The sequence below is a fragment of the Vollenhovia emeryi genome, unplaced genomic scaffold (assembly GCF_000949405.1).
Source record: "Vollenhovia emeryi isolate VEMERY1.0 unplaced genomic scaffold, V.emery_V1.0 DF939137.1, whole genome shotgun sequence".
NCBI lineage: Eukaryota > Metazoa > Arthropoda > Insecta > Hymenoptera > Formicidae > Vollenhovia > Vollenhovia emeryi.
In genome coordinates, this window is record NW_011967229.1 from 338,907 (window position 1) to 359,069 (window position 20,163).

The following is a 20,163-nucleotide window of genomic DNA, read 5'->3' on the forward strand; positions in this document are numbered from 1 at the left end:
CACGCCAATTTCTCGCGAGATACAAAAGCAGGAGAGTGGCGGGGGGTTTGATTTTGTCAATATTGACGCAAAACGGTAACAAGGAATTAAACGAAGTTCGGTTATTTTGTGAGGAAACATAAGCGGCGCGCGGCGGCCGGCGGGAGCACGAAATGGTGAGCGAGAAAAAAATAGAAGTGTATCGTCGATCTTATCGATTTGACGTCACGCAAAACGGGAGCATGAAACGACTGTCTGTCGAGTGCGGAGATAACATTATACTCGTGATATCCGTTGAATTATTGGTCAACGGTTAAACGCGGGGCTCCCCGCGAAGCACTAATCTCCCCCCGGAGCATTATCTCGCGGTTCCATTAGAGAGATTATGTTCGCGGGTGCGCATACTGGGCCGGATAGAGGGGCGGGAGGGGTGTATGTGCGTTGTGTGTGCGCCAGTGTACCGCAATTGCCGAAAACTGGAACGAGGCGGGAATTGCTCGGCCGAAAACGGCGGAAAGCTGCCCCGCGACTATTGTTACTCGATTTTGCAACGGGTTTCGTTACGACGCGACGTTCTCGCCGAATGGGCGGCTCTCACCCCCGCGGATGCACGGGCAAAAGTAATGGGTTAATAATTCGCCGTTTATCACCGCGGATTATTGTCAATACTGCATGCACTCGTGATTGCAGAAATTAAAGGTACTGGCAGTTGCGCGGACCCGCATCCACAGAAAGGATTTCTGTCACCGAGACAGAAAATCTTCGTGACGCATTTATATTTCTCACAACCTTATTTAGTATAAAAATAAGACAATGTCAAAATAAAATCAATAATCCTTATTCTTCTCTATCGAATCAGAAAAGATTGACTTACTGTATTGAGACAAGAGTAACTTATATAAATGTAAGTTGATATATTCTTGCGTTAGAATTTTGCCATTCGTCTTACAACGCACGAAGTTGGCGCCACGATATTCGACAAAAAACGACACATACTATCATTTTATTTTAAATTTTAGAATTTTCATTTAAAATACTTCTTTCTCTATAACAAATATGATTGGCGCTATATCGATCCTATTTTATGATACATTGAAGTGTAATAGCATTGTACCCGGGATTTTTTCTGTGGGTGCGACTTTAACTGGTCCATTCAGGAATCCAAACCGTGATCTTTATTGATCCCCTCAGTAGCGGATTCTTTTGTTTATTAGGGAGGGCAATTCTGTCGCGAGTTGTCTGTTAACGACAGCAAGCCGTCGTCTACAAAATTTTCGGAATTTTCCAGTTAAATTAACCAAGTTTTTAAGTATCAGATTACCCGCGAAAAATGGAAATATCTCATTACACATATATGTCTCAATCGTGTAATATCTAATTATATCCAATTCTAAAATCATGAGATCTTCAGAAATGTGACACTTTTATTGAATATTTAATGTTATTGAATATTTAATGTTATTATCTATTGAGATCTAATTAAGTTCTTTTAGGACATTTAATTATAGATTTAGTTAGATCTCAATAGATAACCTCGAGCATTCGAGGAACGTGTCAAATCTCTGAGGATCTGATGAGTTTTCGAATTGGATGTTATGACATATATTTTTCCATTTTTTCACGGGTAACCAAAATTTACATACGTACGTGTACATTAAACCCCACATAACGCGAGTTCGTGCAACACGACGGGAAAATAATGTAATAATAAAATAAAATAAGAAATAATTTATTGTTATATTTTTATACAACGCGTAGTTCTCGTTTCGAATTCTGTCGTGATATGTGGCATTCGGGAAATAACGTTGGACCGTTTGTTGCGATGAATATTACCGCATGCCTCGGCGGTCGAATTGGTGAGACGCCCGCCTAGTGAGTAGAGAAGTCGAGGTTCAAACCCTGGTCGAGGTAATATTTTTTTCGCAACAAACTTAAAATAGGAGTTACTCAGACACTAACTTCCTGCCGCGGCTCTTTAGCCTCTATTCCTTCGAATTTGTATTATATTTTTAATACTTATTTTACTTTTTTTATACGAAACCCTTGCGTTTTATGTACATGTGTGGCCTATGTGGACTCATACTATGCATCCCCCGTGTTATACGAAGGCTCACTGTGTATGTATATTTTGGTTAATTCATATTTAGCTCGCACATATACGTTTAGCTTTTACTTTTACGTAAGACGATCCAGGGAGATCGAATATCTCCACCAAGGGAAAATCGATCTTTAATTCGTCCGAGAATCTGACGTTGCGACATCGGAGCTTTTTGTCACGTCTCGTATATGGGGAAGTACAAAGGACGCCAGATCACACGATTGCGGTATACATATATAGCTCGGGACTTGGGAATACTTGAAATCGGAGGGCGTTAGATTTAGTACTAATCCGAGTAGGTACGAGTGTGTAACAATTGAACCGCAAATACCAGTACTCTGCGCAGTCGACCGCTCCCCCCTTTCTCTCCCCCTCTCTCTCTCTCTTCCCCCTTTCAGTCTCAGTCTCTCTTACAGTCGCAGTCGCAGTCTCAGCCCCCCCCTCTCAGTCTCAGTCTCAGACCACATCTCTCTCATTCTTGGTCTCAGTCTTTCTGCCAGTCTCAGTCTCAGTCTGTCTCAACCCCCATCCTCTATCTTTGATTTTAGACTTACGCTGCTAGGCCAAGACCATAATATCAGCGGCGACGCACCGAGTCAAGTGTGAAACCCGAGTGCGAGTATCGAGTACTCGACAAATATGCGACGTGAAGATCATATTCCACCCTATCTCTATCCTTCCTTCACTCCCTTTCTCTCTCTCTCTCTCTCTCCCTCCCTCCTTTCCGTCCATTTCCTTTTTCTCCATCTCCATTTCTCCGCGGTAGCCGACAGTTTTATCGCTTTCCTCGCGCGAGAGGAAGCTGCAAGTCGCCGGAAAGATTGCGGCTTCGCGGGAGGAAAGTTGACTTTATTAGACGTCGACGGGTGGAAAGGGAGAAGGAGAGTGGATAGATGGAGGGTTCAGAGAGGAAATTAATTCGATTCAATTCAGTGGGAAGGAACCGAGTCGCGAGAATACAGTCCCTTTCAGAATGATGACAAAGTAACGCTACGTATATGAATAACAAAGTGTAATAAACTAATGGGAGGGTGGAGGCAAAGAGAAGAAGAAAGGCAGGAGTAAAAAGTACAATTAGACGGGGACGAACAAAAAGTGACGAGCAACGTAGATTGCACACATTAAGTTACAATGTCATTCTCAATTCGATTATTAAGGGCATATCGTTGATCAAACCACTTATATCAATGACCTTCAATTCCTCCAGCACCTTGTAATCCACTTGAATTCCTATTTGAGATTAAGATTTGTACTTAAGATGCACGGCGCTTTAATTAAATCATTACGGTACTCCTCTTGAGGGCGGAAGCACTCTTTCCGGTTTAAACATTTCGACTTTAAACTTCGATCTGAGGGGGTTGAAACGGCTCGGAAATACCAAATGGTGCTCTCTCGCGCCGTTGTTTCGAGGGGAGCGAGATGGTGTGGAAGAGGCTGCTGGCAGTCCGTGTGTTTCTTTATCGCGGTCGTGAGCAATCGCGAGAGCGAAGGCGAGAAAGAGAGAACTTTACCGGGCATATACAAGTTTAAGATTGCCCGAGCCAATCAAGCTTTGAATTAAGGAAGCCTCTCGGGACGGTCTCCATGACTACCACCCCGTCTCTGCATCCCCCTTTCTGTCCTCCCCCAATAACACAGTCTTCCACCCTTATCCTCCCCATCCCCTCTCGGCCGGATGAGAAAGGTCACGAGGTCATGCTCCGCGAAATCTCGCTGCCGGTGCATTCCGGCAACTATTATTGTTGTCCACCCCACTGCTGATCGCCGACAATCGACCGATGTCGCGGGACAGCGAAATGTGCGAGCGCGAAGAATCCACGCGCACACGGAGCTCGCGAGCTTTGCAGATCGCAATTTAATCGAATGCTCGAGATTCCTTCGGAATTAGCCGTGCCAGAGAGAATTCTGACGATTCGCCGTTAAGCTCCCTCGAGCTGCAACGCTTTCGTTCGTTCCCGCGGGTGGGAAAAAGCACGAGGATACCTCACCTCGCGGGCGTAAATCGAACGTAAATCGAACGTAAATAGACCGGCGCACCTGGACCGTAAAATGAACGCAAAGCTCACGCACGTACCGTGTCTCTCTGACTCGCTGGCGAAACACGCGTTCTCATAGACGACACCGCACGCGGAAAATATAGCGGAGGATCGATAGGTCGCGCGCATAGAGTCCCGCGTACGTGCGACCCCCATACACTGGCAGACAGGTGCATGCGCCCCGTGCGACCGTAAGCGCAGCCCCGGTGGCACCCGATACGCGGGCTTGGAATCAGATGGTGCATACGAGACGGACGTTGACGGCGAGAGTTCACGTGACGCGGTGCGCTCAAATTTCCTCGATCCTCGATAGAAACGGGAGTGATGCAGCGTCGGCAGATCGGACCAAGTATCGCAGCGGGCATCGGACAATGTAATATCTCCCAACGATGTTTGGCACCATTCGTTCTCTTTAATAACCTCGCGACATCTGCTACAGGGATTAATTAAATTAATCATTCAGGCGTATTTTGACGTACAGGGCAACAGTCCGGAAATTGCTCAATTAAATAGTTAAATAGATCGAGCGCCGTTGTAAAGTAAAAATTTGTCCTTTTTGTTAGCGTGTAGTGCAAAAAGAGTGTACATTTATAAAAACTGGTGGAACCAACGGAAAATGCCTATTAATTTGGCGGAAACTCCGCCATTTCATATTAAGAGCCTATCGCATAATAAAGGACTTTCCTCTAGTAATAGAAGATTTCCAAGTTTCCGCGAAAGAAATGGCTTGGAATTCTTCCAAAGGTGCAATTACGATTGCAGTTATTAATGTTGGAAAGTGTATTTAATAGGTCTTAAAAGCGCCACGATTATTGCGCAAATTCAGATGGGCATTGTTTCGAAGAGACACGATACTTCTTAAGTACCGTCTAATATTTTAAGTACTGTCTAATATCTTCAGAATTAATTTTTGAGTTCGTTTTACGAAAAAACGCTTATGTGGAAACGAGAACCTCGTTTTTAGAAATCAGGATGTTAGAAATCCTAAAACTATTGTTTCTGTCTTAACAGCTCTTAAACGAAAGAAGGTTTAAAAAAAAAGAATGTTGGGCGAGAATGTACTGCGACAATAACGTTTTTCGAGACTTGAATTTTTCTTCACAAGATGATCTCAAAAATCAACTGTTAAGACATTGGCACTTTAGAATCACCTTGTATTATGAAGCCATGCAACTAATCAAACAATTTTAGATGATAAAATTCATAAGGCTCTGAAATGACAATTCGAAGGAATAAAGGATATAAGAGCCAAGTCTAAATGATTTCCATTTTCTAATTTATTGCGAAAAATTTACGGGCGTCTCACCAATTCCACCAAATTTCATGAAAAAATTGCAGTTCTCTCTCTTAATATTAATTTTTACAAGTTCATATACTTTTGATACCATTAAATGTTGTATGAAAATGATGGGTTTTTCTACATTACAATATTTAGTTAATTTTATTCTTCTCACTATTGTCATAAAATGTCGTCAAATAAAATGTAATAGTATTATAAAATAATAATTTCCGAAACTTCGCAATTGTCGCCCTTCATTGAAGGCGCAATTTATCCTGCTCGTCCCCTGCATTTTACAACGTTGCGTAGCTCAATTTTTCTCTTGAAAACTTGCAGCTCTTTTTTCCCTCCGTTTTTCCCCGTCATGTTAAAGTTCACTCTATTAATAAGATAAAACTATAAAGATATGCTCGTGTTATCATTTACTCGGTATTAGTAGCCCTAAGTATGAATCTAATTTTGCGTTTAACTTGCTAGATATAACGATAGGTCAAACTACTGCCGTGGCTAAAGAGCATCTCTGAACTTAGGGCTGAGTGTAGAGTAGAAAATGCATGTTTACACTGAAAAAAAATTTTCGCTACCGCAGCTAAATCTGACTTGCTAAAAATATTTTGCTGCAGTAACTATAAATTTCCCGAGGGGGAAACCGCTGACCAAAATCTTGTACACCAATGCCCACTAATGCTCAGTAGACATTACTTTATCTTAATATCTTATCTTATCTTGTTTTATCTTATTTTATCTTCATAATGCCCCAGCAAGGCCCAAACTAATGCCCAAAAAATGCCTAGTAATGCCCAGTAATGCCGCAAATATGTAAACTACAATGTCCTCAGCAGTTTACTTTTGTCTGACACTTTTCTTGAAGGTTCGAGGCGAGGGAGAAACCGCTGACCAAAATCCTGTATACCACATTAACGTCCAATGGGCATTACTTTGTCTTATTATCTTATTTTATCTTATTTATCTTGTTTTATCTTATTTTATCTTTATAATGCCCCAGCAGGACCTAATGCCCAAACTAATGCCCAAAAAATTGCCTAGTAATGCCTAGTAATACCTAGTAATGCCTAGTAATGCCCAGTAATGTCGCAAATCTGTACACCACAATGCCCTCAGCGGTTTCCCCCTCGTAAATTTCTAAACCACAGCAAACGTGGTTTGCACCTAATACAATAGGCACAGTAGCAAAATATTAGCTATCACAGCTAAATATTAGCTGTCCATATTTTACAACATAACATTTAGTTACCACATGCAGCTTTCAGCTATGGCAGCTGCATTTTTTTCCCGTGTAGTCTTTCTTACTGGAACGTGTATGTAATTCAGCGTAGTCAACTAGTTTGCTAGTAGCACGGGGTTGAAAAACGGCGGGGTGAGCCTTTTCCGCTTTTAAGAGGACGGCAATTCTGGCTTTCTCGTTTATGCCGTACGCACCGTAATCTTCGCGGCTCGCGTTTATTTATTACCGTCCGAAATCCCGCTTGAAACGTAAATAAAGAAAGAAAACTCGCGAAACAACCGTTCCGACACTCGATCACCGACCTGCCGGCGTAGCTGAAAGGGTCAACGCGATTAAGAGCGCGCTTTATTACACAGGAATGCCAAGCTCTCTCTCCGCGAGGCGGGGCGGTACATTTTTTAACGAACTCCCCGCACATCCCTCGGATTCGCACGCGAGAAATCCGACTCGTCGTATGTGGAATTCTGCATGCCGTGGCACTCGTTAACTCGTATATCGCCGTTGGGCGGCGAGATGGAATAATTCTCATCGATCGCGAGCCGCCTCGAGCCTCTCGAGGGTCCTCGGCGCGGGAAGATTTCGCGCGGCCGCCCACGTTTCGTCCGATAAATCAGGATTGCGTACCTAATTGCCATTGAGACAAATCGAGACTGAACTGAGTTAATTTCGACGTTGCGTCGCGCCTTCGGGAAGAAATCGTGGCGGTACGTAAGGAAACTCGAAACCCCATTGTCACCACTCTCGAAATTGTCGCCCTACGGTGGGGAGATAAACCGTTCAATTTCCGAAGGCGACTCGACGCATCTCTTCGCGCGAGAGAAACTCGGGTGGCAAAGGGACACTTGGAGAAAGGAGGAAATTTTTGCAGCTTAAAAAGGATTCCGTTGCGGTGACCTTTCTACATAAACCCTTTGACTCGAATACACTCGGATCCGTCGCTTTGATTCACTTACACAACGCCACGCAATTCGCGCATCCCGTCGCACTTTGGGGCGCGGGCTGTGCCATTTTTCCCTCTCGGTTGGAGACAAATTGAATTCTCGGAATTTCTGACACGTAATTTGAAACCGAGATGGCAAAAGAACGGCCAGTCGGGGTGGGATTACGCGGTGCGAAAGAACGAGTTATTTTCGCGGGCTGCGCTTTTGCACGCTTTAACGGCACGCAGCAGCGACGCACGACGCTCGCGTAGATATTCCCATCTTAATCGTCCTCCTGCTCGCCGCTGTTCCAGCTGCGGAAGCCAGTGTCGACTCTCTCGATCCCGGGGGCGATGAAGAACAGCGGCGGGGTGGCCGGCGGGGGCGGCGCGGGGGCGGCCGGGGCGGCTGCCGGCAGCGGTAGCGCCGGGGGCGCCGGTGCCGGCGAGGACGCCGGCATCGCCCTCGTGGGCGTCCACTCCGAGTATCCCCGTTACATGGACGAGCGCATGCTGGGCGGCGGCGGCTCCCTCAAGGGCCAGTCCTGCGGCGGCAGCATCGGGCCCGGGTCCAAACACAAGCCGAACGTCGGCTACCGGCTGGGCAGGCGGAAGGCCCTCTTCGAGAAGCGCAAGCGCATCAGCGACTACGCCCTCGTGATGGGCATGTTCGGCATCATCATGATGGTCATCGAAAACGAACTGTCCAGCGCCGGCGTTTACACCAAGGTAAGCGCGAACCGCGTTCCGAAGGTATCCCTCGCGCGGCCTTGCGCGAGAGAGGAGCAAAAAGGGATCGCGCACGGGTCACAATTAAGCTAAGACTCGATGGATGCGTTGAGCCGCGGCAACGCGTGCAGCAATGGGAGTCGACCAATCAGAAGCTCCAGCCGCAAGCTTCCTGCGTTGAAATAGAAATCTTTGGATTCGTTGCCGCACGCGTTGCTGCAGTTCGACGCGTTTGTGGAGTCTTAGTTTTGAACTCCCGGGAACTACTGTTGATCCCGCATTGCATAAGTACAGCTGATTTTCCTTCGAGTCTTCCCCCGGCCCTCCGACGTCGTCGTTGATCCGATTTTCTAGCTTACATAATACGGCGTAATTACAAGACTGAGGATAAGCCTCTTATCTCTCGCCTAAGTCTCGGAACAGCGAGTTTCCGTAAACTTGGGACGCGCGATTCAAGTTCGGCCGACGGCAGTGGTAATTGATGGCAAAGCGAGGACGATTAGCGTTGGCTGACGTCGTTCTCCGATGGAAGAATAGTCGATCAATTTTATCTCCTTCCTGCTGTATATAGGTGCGGACCTTCGGTTATAATTAACGCGAGGCTTTGCAGGCGCGAGACAGCGCGTTCGCGGCTCGCACTCCATACATCGGGCGTCCAATTAACTCGCACTTGATTCGCTAATGGACCAGTCAAACTTTCCCCGGGACTCTCGTAAATTCACCCCCGGCCGGGATCGTTCACGGGCGCGGAGTAAACTTGTCGGCGATTCGGAAGTTAAACACCCGGGAGCGCGTGTCGCGATCTTGGCAACTACCCCCCCCCCCCCCTCCTCCGGTTCCCGGTTTACAAAACGCCACAAACACGGCCATCGATTGAGGAACTGAGGGACTTTGTAATAAAATTCATGCCGGAAAAAAGAAAGGGACGGCGCGCGGTTGTATTTGATGATCCAATTGACGAAGCAGCCCTGGAACTCTTGGCCGGCAATTCTGCCGGTTAATATTTCGTTTACATAAAGTTTTTATCATTTCGGAAGATTCTCGGGTACTCCGTTGATCGACAGTTCGAAATGAATTGCCGTGTTAAATTAATATTTCGTTATAGAGTAAATATTTCGGATTGAAGGACGAATTTCCTTGTTAAATTCAGAGAAACCGGAATTCTCGATTTCTCCGAAATCACAAATTGCGGACCGCGACACTTCGCGGAATCTGAAATTGGCGAATGACAGAGTCGTTGAAATAAATTGTTGCGTTGTCCGCAAAGTGTGAATATTTCAACGGATTCGGGAGTAAATCTTCTCTTCATAAAACGCAGCTAAAATAAATATTTCGCGGAGTAAATATTTCGACGGATCGAAGAATAAATCTTGTTGCGTTCGGAGGAGCCGGAATTCTCGAATTCCCCGAACTACAAATTGGTGGCGCAACACCTTGCGGAATCTAAAATTGACGATGAGCGACCGAAATACTGGGAAACTATGTACAGCGGTAAAATAAAGGCCACAATCGCAACTTCTTGCACGCACACTGCAATTCACACACCGCATATTTCGCTTCACCATTGAGTAATTAGTCAACATTCGCGCAAACGACCGCGCCGTCACAGCGCGATGATGATAAACCGCCCGGGCGCCGGGATGATGATTTTTGCACGGCACCGCGTATACACGGCCGGCAACATTTTACAAGTTTGCTCGGCATTGAGGTATCTATAAATACTGCTCGCAGTTTGCACATTCCGCTTATCGCGGGTCTATCTGCGCGGGGTTCTCTGAATAAATCACCAGCGACTGATAAATGATAGAGGCGCACAATTCGCGAGAAGGGCGAGGGAAGATTGAGACGGCTCGCTGAATATTTATCGCCGGTCGGGATGCTTCGCGGCGAAACGTTAATTCATTCGCCATCGATCAGGGCCCTCGAAACCGCATGAAAAGTGCAGAGCGATGTAGCCGCGTTAATATTACAGGGGCTGGTTTGCCGAAAAGGGCAAGCCGGATTTTATACCCGAAGGAATTCCCGTCCTCTCAGGAATTCGACGCGTCGCGTCCATTTATTTTTTACCGCATTGCTTCTTTCTCTGTAATATTGAACGATTAACATCGTGCTGGCCGAAGTGCTGATATCGGATTGAGGGATGAATCCCCCCTCCCTCCTTCGTAAAATGCACAAATTGCAATTTTCGAAGAAACGCAAATTATAAAATACATCCCTTTGCGGAATCTAACATCAAACATCGAGTTGCTGGAAAGACGGTGGAATTCTGAGGACTCGAGAATTATCTCAACATATGAGGATTTTATTCTTCCCTCAATTGCACCTCTCCGTTGTAATTTGCCTTCTTTATTATCTCATTAATTGATTCTCGAATTTCCACACAGAGAGAAATTTTTTAACATTTACCCTGAAAATTATTTAATCGTGAGACAACATGGTATTTCGAAGAATTTTATGAAATTTTACCGTACATTTTACTAGTATTACCCAGGAAAAAATGGAAAAATTACATTATATGTATATGCCTCAATCATGTAATATTTAATTATATCCAATCTAAAATCATCAGACCTTCAGAGTTCTGACACTTTTATTGCATATTCGATGTTGTTATCTATTGAGATCGGATAGGACATTTAATTAGATTTAGTTACATCTCAAAAGATAACCTGTTAAAATTTATCCTGAAAATCATTTAATCGTGGGATAACATGGCAATTTGAAGACCTTTACGAAAGTTTCTCAAAATTTTAACCATACAATTTTACTAGTAAAACACGTATATCAAGGTGGCTCCTGCATAAATCGACCAAAAGTAGAAAAAATTGCAATTTAAGTGTGTTGCAATTGTAAATTTTATCTGTCAGTACGCGAAATTTCGGACCCGGTCGCTGATGAAATAAAATAAAGAAAAAATGTTAAAGCTGTATTTTTTAACATTCCAGTAAACACCAAGTAACAGTTACATAACATCAATATTATAATTTCTTACCCATATGTAATATAACATATGGGTGTTATATTACATTTACATTGTTAAGTAGGAAATTATAATATTGATATTATGCAACTATTGCTTGGTGTTCACTAGGATAGGGATTACGGGCCGATTGCTGACGGAAACACTTTGAAGATTAATATTATTTTATAGAAAAAGTAGATTTTAACAAAAAACGAGATGAACGTAATAAATGTCACAAGAATTCAAATGCGCCATTAAGTATATGAGGTCACCGACCTCTGCAAGCAAACACTTATTAGTAAAGTCCAAAGATACAATGTTTCGAGGAAATTTGACAGCTCTTTGAGACTTGACAATATCACCTATTTTTAAATATGTTTTTAAATGTGCATATATAACCTAGCATATCAATGCATCTGATCAATAATGCAATAAGTGATTTTTTAAAATAAAAGAGTCATATAAATTTATAAAAATTAAAGGGACCTCACCAAAGCACCCATACCAACCGCTCCTTCGTGCAGGAGCCACCTTAAGTATAATTAACCGGGGAAAAAATGGAAAGATGTCCCACGATTACATAATTTTTAGGGTGAATTTTAAAAGAAAATCCCTCTGCGCGTGAAAGAGCAATCGATTCTTGGAGAAAAAAATATTTTTCGCGCGTATCTCGTATTTGAAAAAAACACCCGGAATCATAGTAGGTAGACAGATCGCAAAGACCGGGGAAACCCTGCCGACAGTCGTCTCGGCTCCTCTCATCCTCGAGGAGCTTCGCACTCGAACGCGCGCGCGCGCGAGAGACGTGAGATGAAGAGCTCCACGTCGGCAAATGTATACACGATACTAGCATTCGCCGCTGCCTCGAACAATCCTCGCAGGATGTAGATCGGCCCCCGTGCCGTCTCCCCCCGCCGGCGCATCGTTATCCTTTCATGTTCTACCACCCGGAGCCGGCGTTTCACCGCGAAGGGTAGAATCAATGCCGTCGGGGTGTTCACGCTGTCACGGATAACAACTCTTTCCTTGTACGACAAGGTCCGCCACGTGAATCTGAATGATAGATCCTCGTGTTCGTGAGCCGGCGGGTTCAAAGACTCGGGAATCGAAAAGATATCCGCCCGAAGTAGTCGAGACGAAGCCCCGCGAAAGCGGAGCGTCTCAAAGTGCATTGACGTGGAAATTGGAGGACTTTGAAGATCCGACTTAAACAAATTTTGTTTTTTTCAAAATAGACGAATTATCGAGAAAAGAGAGCTATTAATAAAATCATATTTTTCCTTGGTTCTTTTTTTATCTTTCTTGAAAGATCCGCATGTGCCGCTTCACGCGCCGAGTATAAAAATAATCGTTAACAAGGTACGTGAAATCTTGCGAAAATATCAGACTTTGCTTTTTATATAAAGAAGAAGTCTCTGAGGGGAGAGATAAATGAAAAATATTAGTTTTAACGGAATGCCATCCCTCCTCTGTTATTTTAGATATCTAATTAGTAGAAGTATGTAAATTGTATGCATCAAGTATGTAAATTAAAAGTAAGCAATCTCGTCTTATCAAACGCATTGCCACGCTCACTATTAGTCACTTCATTTAGGACAGTAGGTCAAATTGATTCGCGTTACATTGTCGGGTTAATGATTCGAAGTGCTCGTCGCCGGGCTTTCAGTATTATATAACTATGGTCTATCGGGGCTGGTCGAATTGTTGGTCGATAGACCACTTTCAATTTACCATCGAGTGACACAGTGGTATCTATATTGAGTAATCGCGCGTTTTTTTTTTGTTTTTTTTACGACGCTATCGAATGGCGTATGATCAACGTCGGAGCCTCTTTTCGAGTCGAGAAGCTGAGCTCTATTAAAATTCGCATCGCGCCCGCCCGCAACGATTTCGAAACTTATGGACGCTCGGCACGCGGAATTCGAAGATAATTCGCGCTGGGGAAAAGGGAACGTTTCTCCACGAGTATGCCGGCAATTTTCATCCGCACTGCAGAAAGTAAGTTTGAGCGCAAACAAGGATCCACAATGCGGATAAATTAAATGGCAATTACAAACAAGTAGACCTGTTAAAAGCTGCAAAAGTTTGAATGCAACGGATTATTTTCAGACATACGAAAGGGGAGGTTAAGGAAATGGGAAAATGTTATCTCGTTAATAGTCGTTGAGGTTTCTTTTCAAGGGCTCTTTTTACAATTCAAATTTTGAACTTTGTTAAAGAACCAATTGCCACAGTAAGAGTTAAACTGTAAAACGTGTAACACAGAGAAAAAAGATTCTTCTTTTGAAAATATGTTCAGTTTTAACGTGAAAATTTTGAAGTGTGATTACTTTGCGTTTAAGGAAGAAAAACTTACTTGAATGGTGCAATTTTATATGTTGTAATTTAATCAAGAAAAACAGGTGCTTATTATTTAAGAATAATTTTCTTGAATGGAAAGGAAACAATATTGGATAAAAAATAACATATTTTCAAACCGAAGGATGTAATGATTAAAATAACTTTATTGTCTCCGAATAATTGCACGTATTCTTGAAGTGTCGATTATAGTGTTTAAGTAAGACTGTGATATTGTTGGGATGTAAGATTATAAAATGCTTTTAAGAAGATTACAGACTGTGTTGCGTATATGCAAACCAATAAACGCGTTAATTTAAGTATACAAGAGTCAATCTGACACTTTTCTTTTTCTGTGCACGATCGATTGGCAAGGCATGACTTTTTGTAACTTTTTCACGTTCAGTTATTTAAATAACTTTCCTATCAGAAACTCCTCCGTCGTTACCTCACGGTATACGAGAGTACTCGGTATAAGAAAGATTTATTTCCTATTGAATAGGATATTATCTGCCCGACCCCGCGACCTTCGCAAACGTTATCGGCTAAAAACGTTCCGTTGATGCACCGGATATTCAAGGCGACAACGACAAGCGGGAGTCGTCCCGTGTATCCTCTTGGTATCGGAGAGCCGGTTCGATAATCGCAGCTGCGAAGGAGAGGCCGCCTTGACCCGGCCTATCCTTTTTCAACCAGGGAAGCTCGTCCCCAGAGTGCTTTCGGCCGAAAGCCCGCGAGTGTCTTTCCCGCTTCTTCCCGCGACGTCCGTATTTATTCCGCCCCCCGACGGGAATATTTCTCTCCCGTAAGAATTTCCCCGGGGATCGCCGAATCCCGTTGTTGACTGAGCAATCCGCCGCTTGATCCTGTGCCAAAAGCGGAGCGACGGATTAACAATATCGATATCGCAAGCTCGCGGGGGAGGGCAATCGCTTCCCTCCTACGTCGCCAAGACCCATTCCAGAATTGAACGTAGTCGTGTGGGATAATCGGGGTGGAAGACGTTGTCCTTCAACTAGATTTTACAGGAAGCATTTGGTATTAACCGCATTTTGCAGAGGGAACGCCGGAAATTACTAGCCGGTTGACTCGAAGAAGGTTCAGCTTCAGGAACCCGGGATGTGTTGATATTTCTTAAGCTTCGGGATTTCTCGAGCTTGTAAACGCGGAGAGTGTTTAATATCTGCTAAACATCGAATACGCGTGGACGTTTGGATCTTCGCAATTTTACACTTGCGAAAACTTTCTCCGTTTACTTTTATACTCTTGAATTTTCGGAACTTTGGAATTCCGGAACGGAAGTTTCCTCGGCAATTCTCAGGGCAAGAAGAATAACGTGGGTTACATAGAAATTTGCAAGTTTTTTTAAACTCTAAAACTTTTTATTTAATGTCGCGCATTTGGAAAACTTCCGCGGACATTTTGGTCCTCGCTCATTTCCTTCTATTTCGTGCTTTTTTTTAAATATGGCTAACATTCGAATGTCGAATCCTCGCAGCTCGAGTTCTCGCATTTCGGCTCTTGCGTTCTTCGTATTGCAACTCCTCATTGAATTTCATAGCCTCCAATTTATGAATTTCTAAAGCTTGATTTTTCCAATCTTCACCTTCGTATCTGAACAAATGGCACAACATGAAACTATAATACACTGCAGAGCGCAATGCATGCGAAAGTCTCGAATATTCGGCAATTTAAGGATCGTCGAACGATCCTGCGGTTCGCTCGTGCACGCGCATCGAATTGCAAATTTCGCGAACGTCGAGAAATACCGCGGCGTCGCGAAGTCGAGTGTATCGGCACCGTTACGCGTTCGCGTCGAAATTTGTATGCGCGGAGGCGATCGGAGTTATTTGACCGAAACTGGCCGAAACTCGAGCAATTCAACTCGCTACTTTCGATAATGCAATTCACTTTGCCTTAACAAACATATGAGATAACGTAATTTTACAAGCAATTGAGAATAAATGCCTGATAAGCAGCGCAATATCGCATTTGCCGCTCAATTTAACACAAAGTTTCGCTTTAACGAAAAACTTTGTTAACGAAACAATTTAGATTATATAGAATTTTGTTATAGTTTGAACTTTTTCATTTTCAATATCGTGTACATATTAAAAAAAACAATATTTGTTCTCATTCCATTGCTTTTATTTCGCACCTTTCGAGATCTGTCACGAAATTAAGTTTTTAATCGGAAATTGCGAAGCTTTGTAGTTCATTTCGGAAGATTCGCCGAGAAAGATATCAACAAAATTTAATCCATAAAAAACAGTGTCCTCTCCTTTCGTGTTCCCTCGGTTTAATCGTGTCGCTAGAGGATCACCGCGACGGGAATTAAGCTGCGGCACATCAATCTTCAGTTTACCAGAAATTAACGAGGGGATTACGCGATATTTCAATTAAGTCTACTTTCCAAGGCTTCTCCTTCACTGAAACTTTTTACATGTCGTGCAGTGATGACAGTTAACAAATGCTTGCAATTATATAAATATAAACTCGCCCGCGTCTTCCCTCCTGCTCCTCCTCCCCCGCCTCCGCGGATGACAGATCGATCATAGTGACAGCGGCGGTGAGGAATGATAAATTGCACCGTCACGTTGTCTCGGGAATCCCCGAACGACCCCGATGACGCGAGAGACCTCGGCAGAGTGGAGGAAGAAGACGGCAATTATGCGGCCGCGAGGACTAATGTTATTATAAAGTGGAGCCGTGGCGAGAGACGAAGGCAGGTCGTCAGGGAAGCCCCGACGGGTCGGAATGGAAAGACGTGAATTAACTGGAGAATCGCCACGTCGGCGACGACGATGACAACCAGGAAGGAAAGAAAACACCGCTGCGCTTAACCGAGTCGGGGTCGGAGGGAGCGTTCGCATCGTTCATCACGTCTCGCCCGCTAGTCCTACTCTCGTCATCTGGCGCTAAACGATCATGCTGGAACTACCGCCGCGTCGTTTATCACTCCTCATTTTTGCACGCCTCGCGCGATATTGTTTAGCATACGTCTCGCGATACGGCGCGGTCTCTCGTCTGTAACTTCCGTTTAGATCTCGCTCTGTTAACCAGTGGCAGCAGATCCTTGGTCTTGTCTGGTGGACGACGGGAAGAGAGAAATCGCTAAATTTCTCGGAAAAGAAGAAATAACCTCGGAGAGGATCGCGCGCGATCTACGCGGGGAAGCCGAAGGAAAGGCAAACGACTCGTGGTTCCAGCTCGATCGTTTAACGTCGTGGCGGCGCTTTTTTCCTCAAGACTCGCTATTAAGGGCTTACGACACCGTCCTGGTGGCTGATGGTGGCTTTTATGCATCTCCTTTTTCGCCGGCGACCTTCACGGCTTCGTGTGTTATGCAAGGATTAGGTTTCCTCCACCCTTTCCCTCCCCCCCCCCCCCGTATCGTCGTTACGAGATAAAAACGGGTCAGAGTGCTTTTATCGCGGTGGATTAACGAATGGATCCGCCACGTCGCTTCTGCCGATCTCTTGTCCGTCGTCGAGTTTACCGATCCTCTTTACGTACGATCTGCAAATCGCACCGCATTAATTCCGCAAGATTATCCGCTTCTCTTTGAGCTCCGTCTGATTTTGTACGATTCGTCGCCGGATCACCGACACTCGTTCACCCCGGACTAAATCGCCGGTTGTTATAACGTGCAAGCATCCAAAGTACCAAGGATCTGAATTATCGAGGATTTACGTACGGTCTGCAGATCGCACCGCATTAATTCCGCTCCTCTTTGAACTCCATCTGATTTTGTACGATTCGTCGCCGGATCACCGACACTGGTTCACCCCGGACTTAACCGCCGGTTGCTATAACTTGCAAGCATCCAAAGTACCAAGGATCTGAATTGTCGAGGAGTTACGTACAATCTGCAGATTGCACCGCATTAAATCCGCTTCTCTTTGAGCTCCGTCTGATTTTGTACGATTCATCGCCGGATCACAGACACTCGTTCACCCCGGACTAAATCGCCGGTTGTTATAACTTGCAAGCATCCAAAGTACCAAGGATCTGAATCGTCGAGGAGTTCCGTACGATCTGCGGATCGCACCGCATTAATTCCGCAAAATTATCCGCTTCTCTTTGAGCTCCATCTGATTTTGTACGATTCGTCGCTGGATCCCAGGCACTTGTCCATCCTATATAACTTCCAAACGTCCAAAATATCAAGGATCTGAAATGCCGAGGAGTTCTCGTGGCTTTCGAGGATCCCAACCCGATAATTGTGAGGTCTCGGAAGTGCACAAATGCAAAGGATCTCCAACAATTTCAAAACTTTCCACATCTCGGATTTTATGGTCTCGAAGTACCTACTTCGGAAAATTACCGCTTCGTCGAGATAAAGTATTGTCAAGACTGGAGAAAGCTGTTATTCATAAATGTTAAAATGCGAAACAGAGATAAATCAACTCATGAAATATTGGCTGGTGCTCGAGAAACACCGCGTGCGGAATACTGAAATTTTTCATCTTTCGACAATTCTTCTTCCTAGGACCGATTCGTGCTTGCGTCTTTCGTCACAGCTACGTCTACGCTGCGTATATTTTTCCATTATCCAGCCACGAAGCGCTCTCCTCTTAACCTCGTAAAGTCGTCGTTCAGTCACCGTCGTTGTTACTTGGCATGGTTCCTAAGTCAAAAGAAAGGAAGTATAATTTAGGAGTGAGTGCTTTACGGCCCGGAGAAGAGATTTCCCGGGGAAGCCCGTGGAAAATTTCTGGGCAATTCAACCGGCACTCGCGTTCGCGCTTACGACGAGAGTCGCGGGGAGGGATTAAGCTTCCGTAATCGAGTTTTTTTGCGACTATAAGTTCCACGCCGGCGAAATCCGGCGAAAAAGCCCGGTCTTACATTCCCGTTTCGCGGTGCATCTTTCCTTTCTCTCTTCTAAACCGCGAACAGACTTTCCTCTCGGCGAAACGAAAGTGCACCGCCGGGAGATGTCGCAAAATAAACGATACCTGAAGCGTAAAACAGCGGCGGAATTAACGATGGAGTGGCATATTTATTTTGCGCGGAAGCGGATTTTTTTTCCACGACAGAGGATTTTGCAATACCTTTAAACAAGTGTTTATTTCGCAATAATGAAAAGTACGTGTACAAATCTCGGGCTGATTGTTCGGAAATTGTTGTTGCAATTTTAAGCATGAAATATTCATTTAAAATGATTAACGCCTGTTTTCTACTCTGCCTTTATGAATATTGCATGGGCATTATTGAAAAGATTATTTTTGTGATACGATAGGCTTTTTGCGACTGCTTTTATCGATTAATATTAATGAACGTAATGTAAAGCGCTGCCGCCATGAATTCTTCATCTCATTATGTATTCATATTAATCATTATGGAGCGTAAAGTTTTAGTACGAAGCCATTCCGTTCCGCTCGCACAATTTTCTGCCAATTTATCTGGCTGGTTGCACTTTTCATTATTACTTTCTATATTATAATATTTCCTCACTATATTATTTTCATATTTTTTAATGTAACCGGTTCTCGTTGCAATCTTAAATTTAGGTAATCGACAAAAACTCTATGTATATTATTTCTCTTTCTTTCTTACTTTCTCCTCTTTTGCTATACTTATTTCAAGTTCTCCGCGTACGTATTTCTGACAGGGTCTTTACTGAGACGATCGTAAACCGGCCATTCATTCGTTCACTCATCATTGCTTATTCTTACCTGGAACCCACCCGGTATACTCGCAAATGTCCTGGTATCGCGCAATCGCTGTCTCTTCACGTTCGCGCAAATTGTAACAAATATCGCGTCGCGCAACGAATCCAAATGAAATTCCCCGTAAATGAAATTTCGCGACGAAATTTCATCCCTTGCGCTGGCTTGATCGTCCCGAGAGCGCGAATAATTATTTTTCACCCTCGAGGGCAGTTTGCCGGCATCCCTTGGTCGGGCGAGCTTTGATGTCAAAAGGATATCCCTGTGATACAGCCCGTTCTCCAATGAAGATTAATTTTCTACATTTAATCCTTTCTTTTTTATATTTAAAAGTATTTCGAAAATTTGCGAAACTTAATATTCATGAAGATACATCGGTAAAAAGAGGATTAGCCCACCGCGAGAATAATAGCTTTGAAGAAATTAAGGTGGTTCTTGCAGGACTTTGAAGTCACAAAAGCAACTATTATTACTAATGACAAATATGAATGATTTAGTATGTAAAAATCAGCGTACATTTAAATTAATTATTCCGTAAGGTTTTTTCTCATTGAACCGTCGGTATAAACTGAAAATATCAGAACGAAATCACAAATTTGACTAGAGTTGGAACCATACATTTGGCAACGTCGCAATTTTAATGACAGGATGACAGCCGGTGTATCGATAGTGAATATATTCATACAACTGCCGAAAAAGATATATTATCTTTATAACATCCATTGAACCTAAATTCAACGGTGGGAGAATGGTAGGACACGCGCCTTGTGCTTATGCGTCAGCTGAAGCACGTGCGACCGTGCGACGTTGCCAAGCTGCCACTCAAGACGGCCATGACTCTCGTGTCGTGTCAAAAATTGCCGAAAGTTCGTCGGAAGTTTCGCTTTATTTATGGTACGGTAT

At 44.0% G+C, this 20,163-nt stretch overlaps 1 protein-coding gene across 1 annotated transcript in view; it reads left to right on the top strand.

Moving 5' to 3' along the window:
- The window catches only part of LOC105567531 (small conductance calcium-activated potassium channel protein), a 111,861-nt gene that overhangs the window by 60,159 nt on the left and 31,539 nt on the right, over positions 1-20,163 (top strand). Inside the window, exon 5 of the mRNA XM_012022465.1 lies at positions 7,873-8,286. Within this exon, the coding sequence (XP_011877855.1) occupies positions 7,873-8,286 (414 nt within the window). The remainder of the gene's footprint in view (positions 1-7,872; positions 8,287-20,163) is intronic.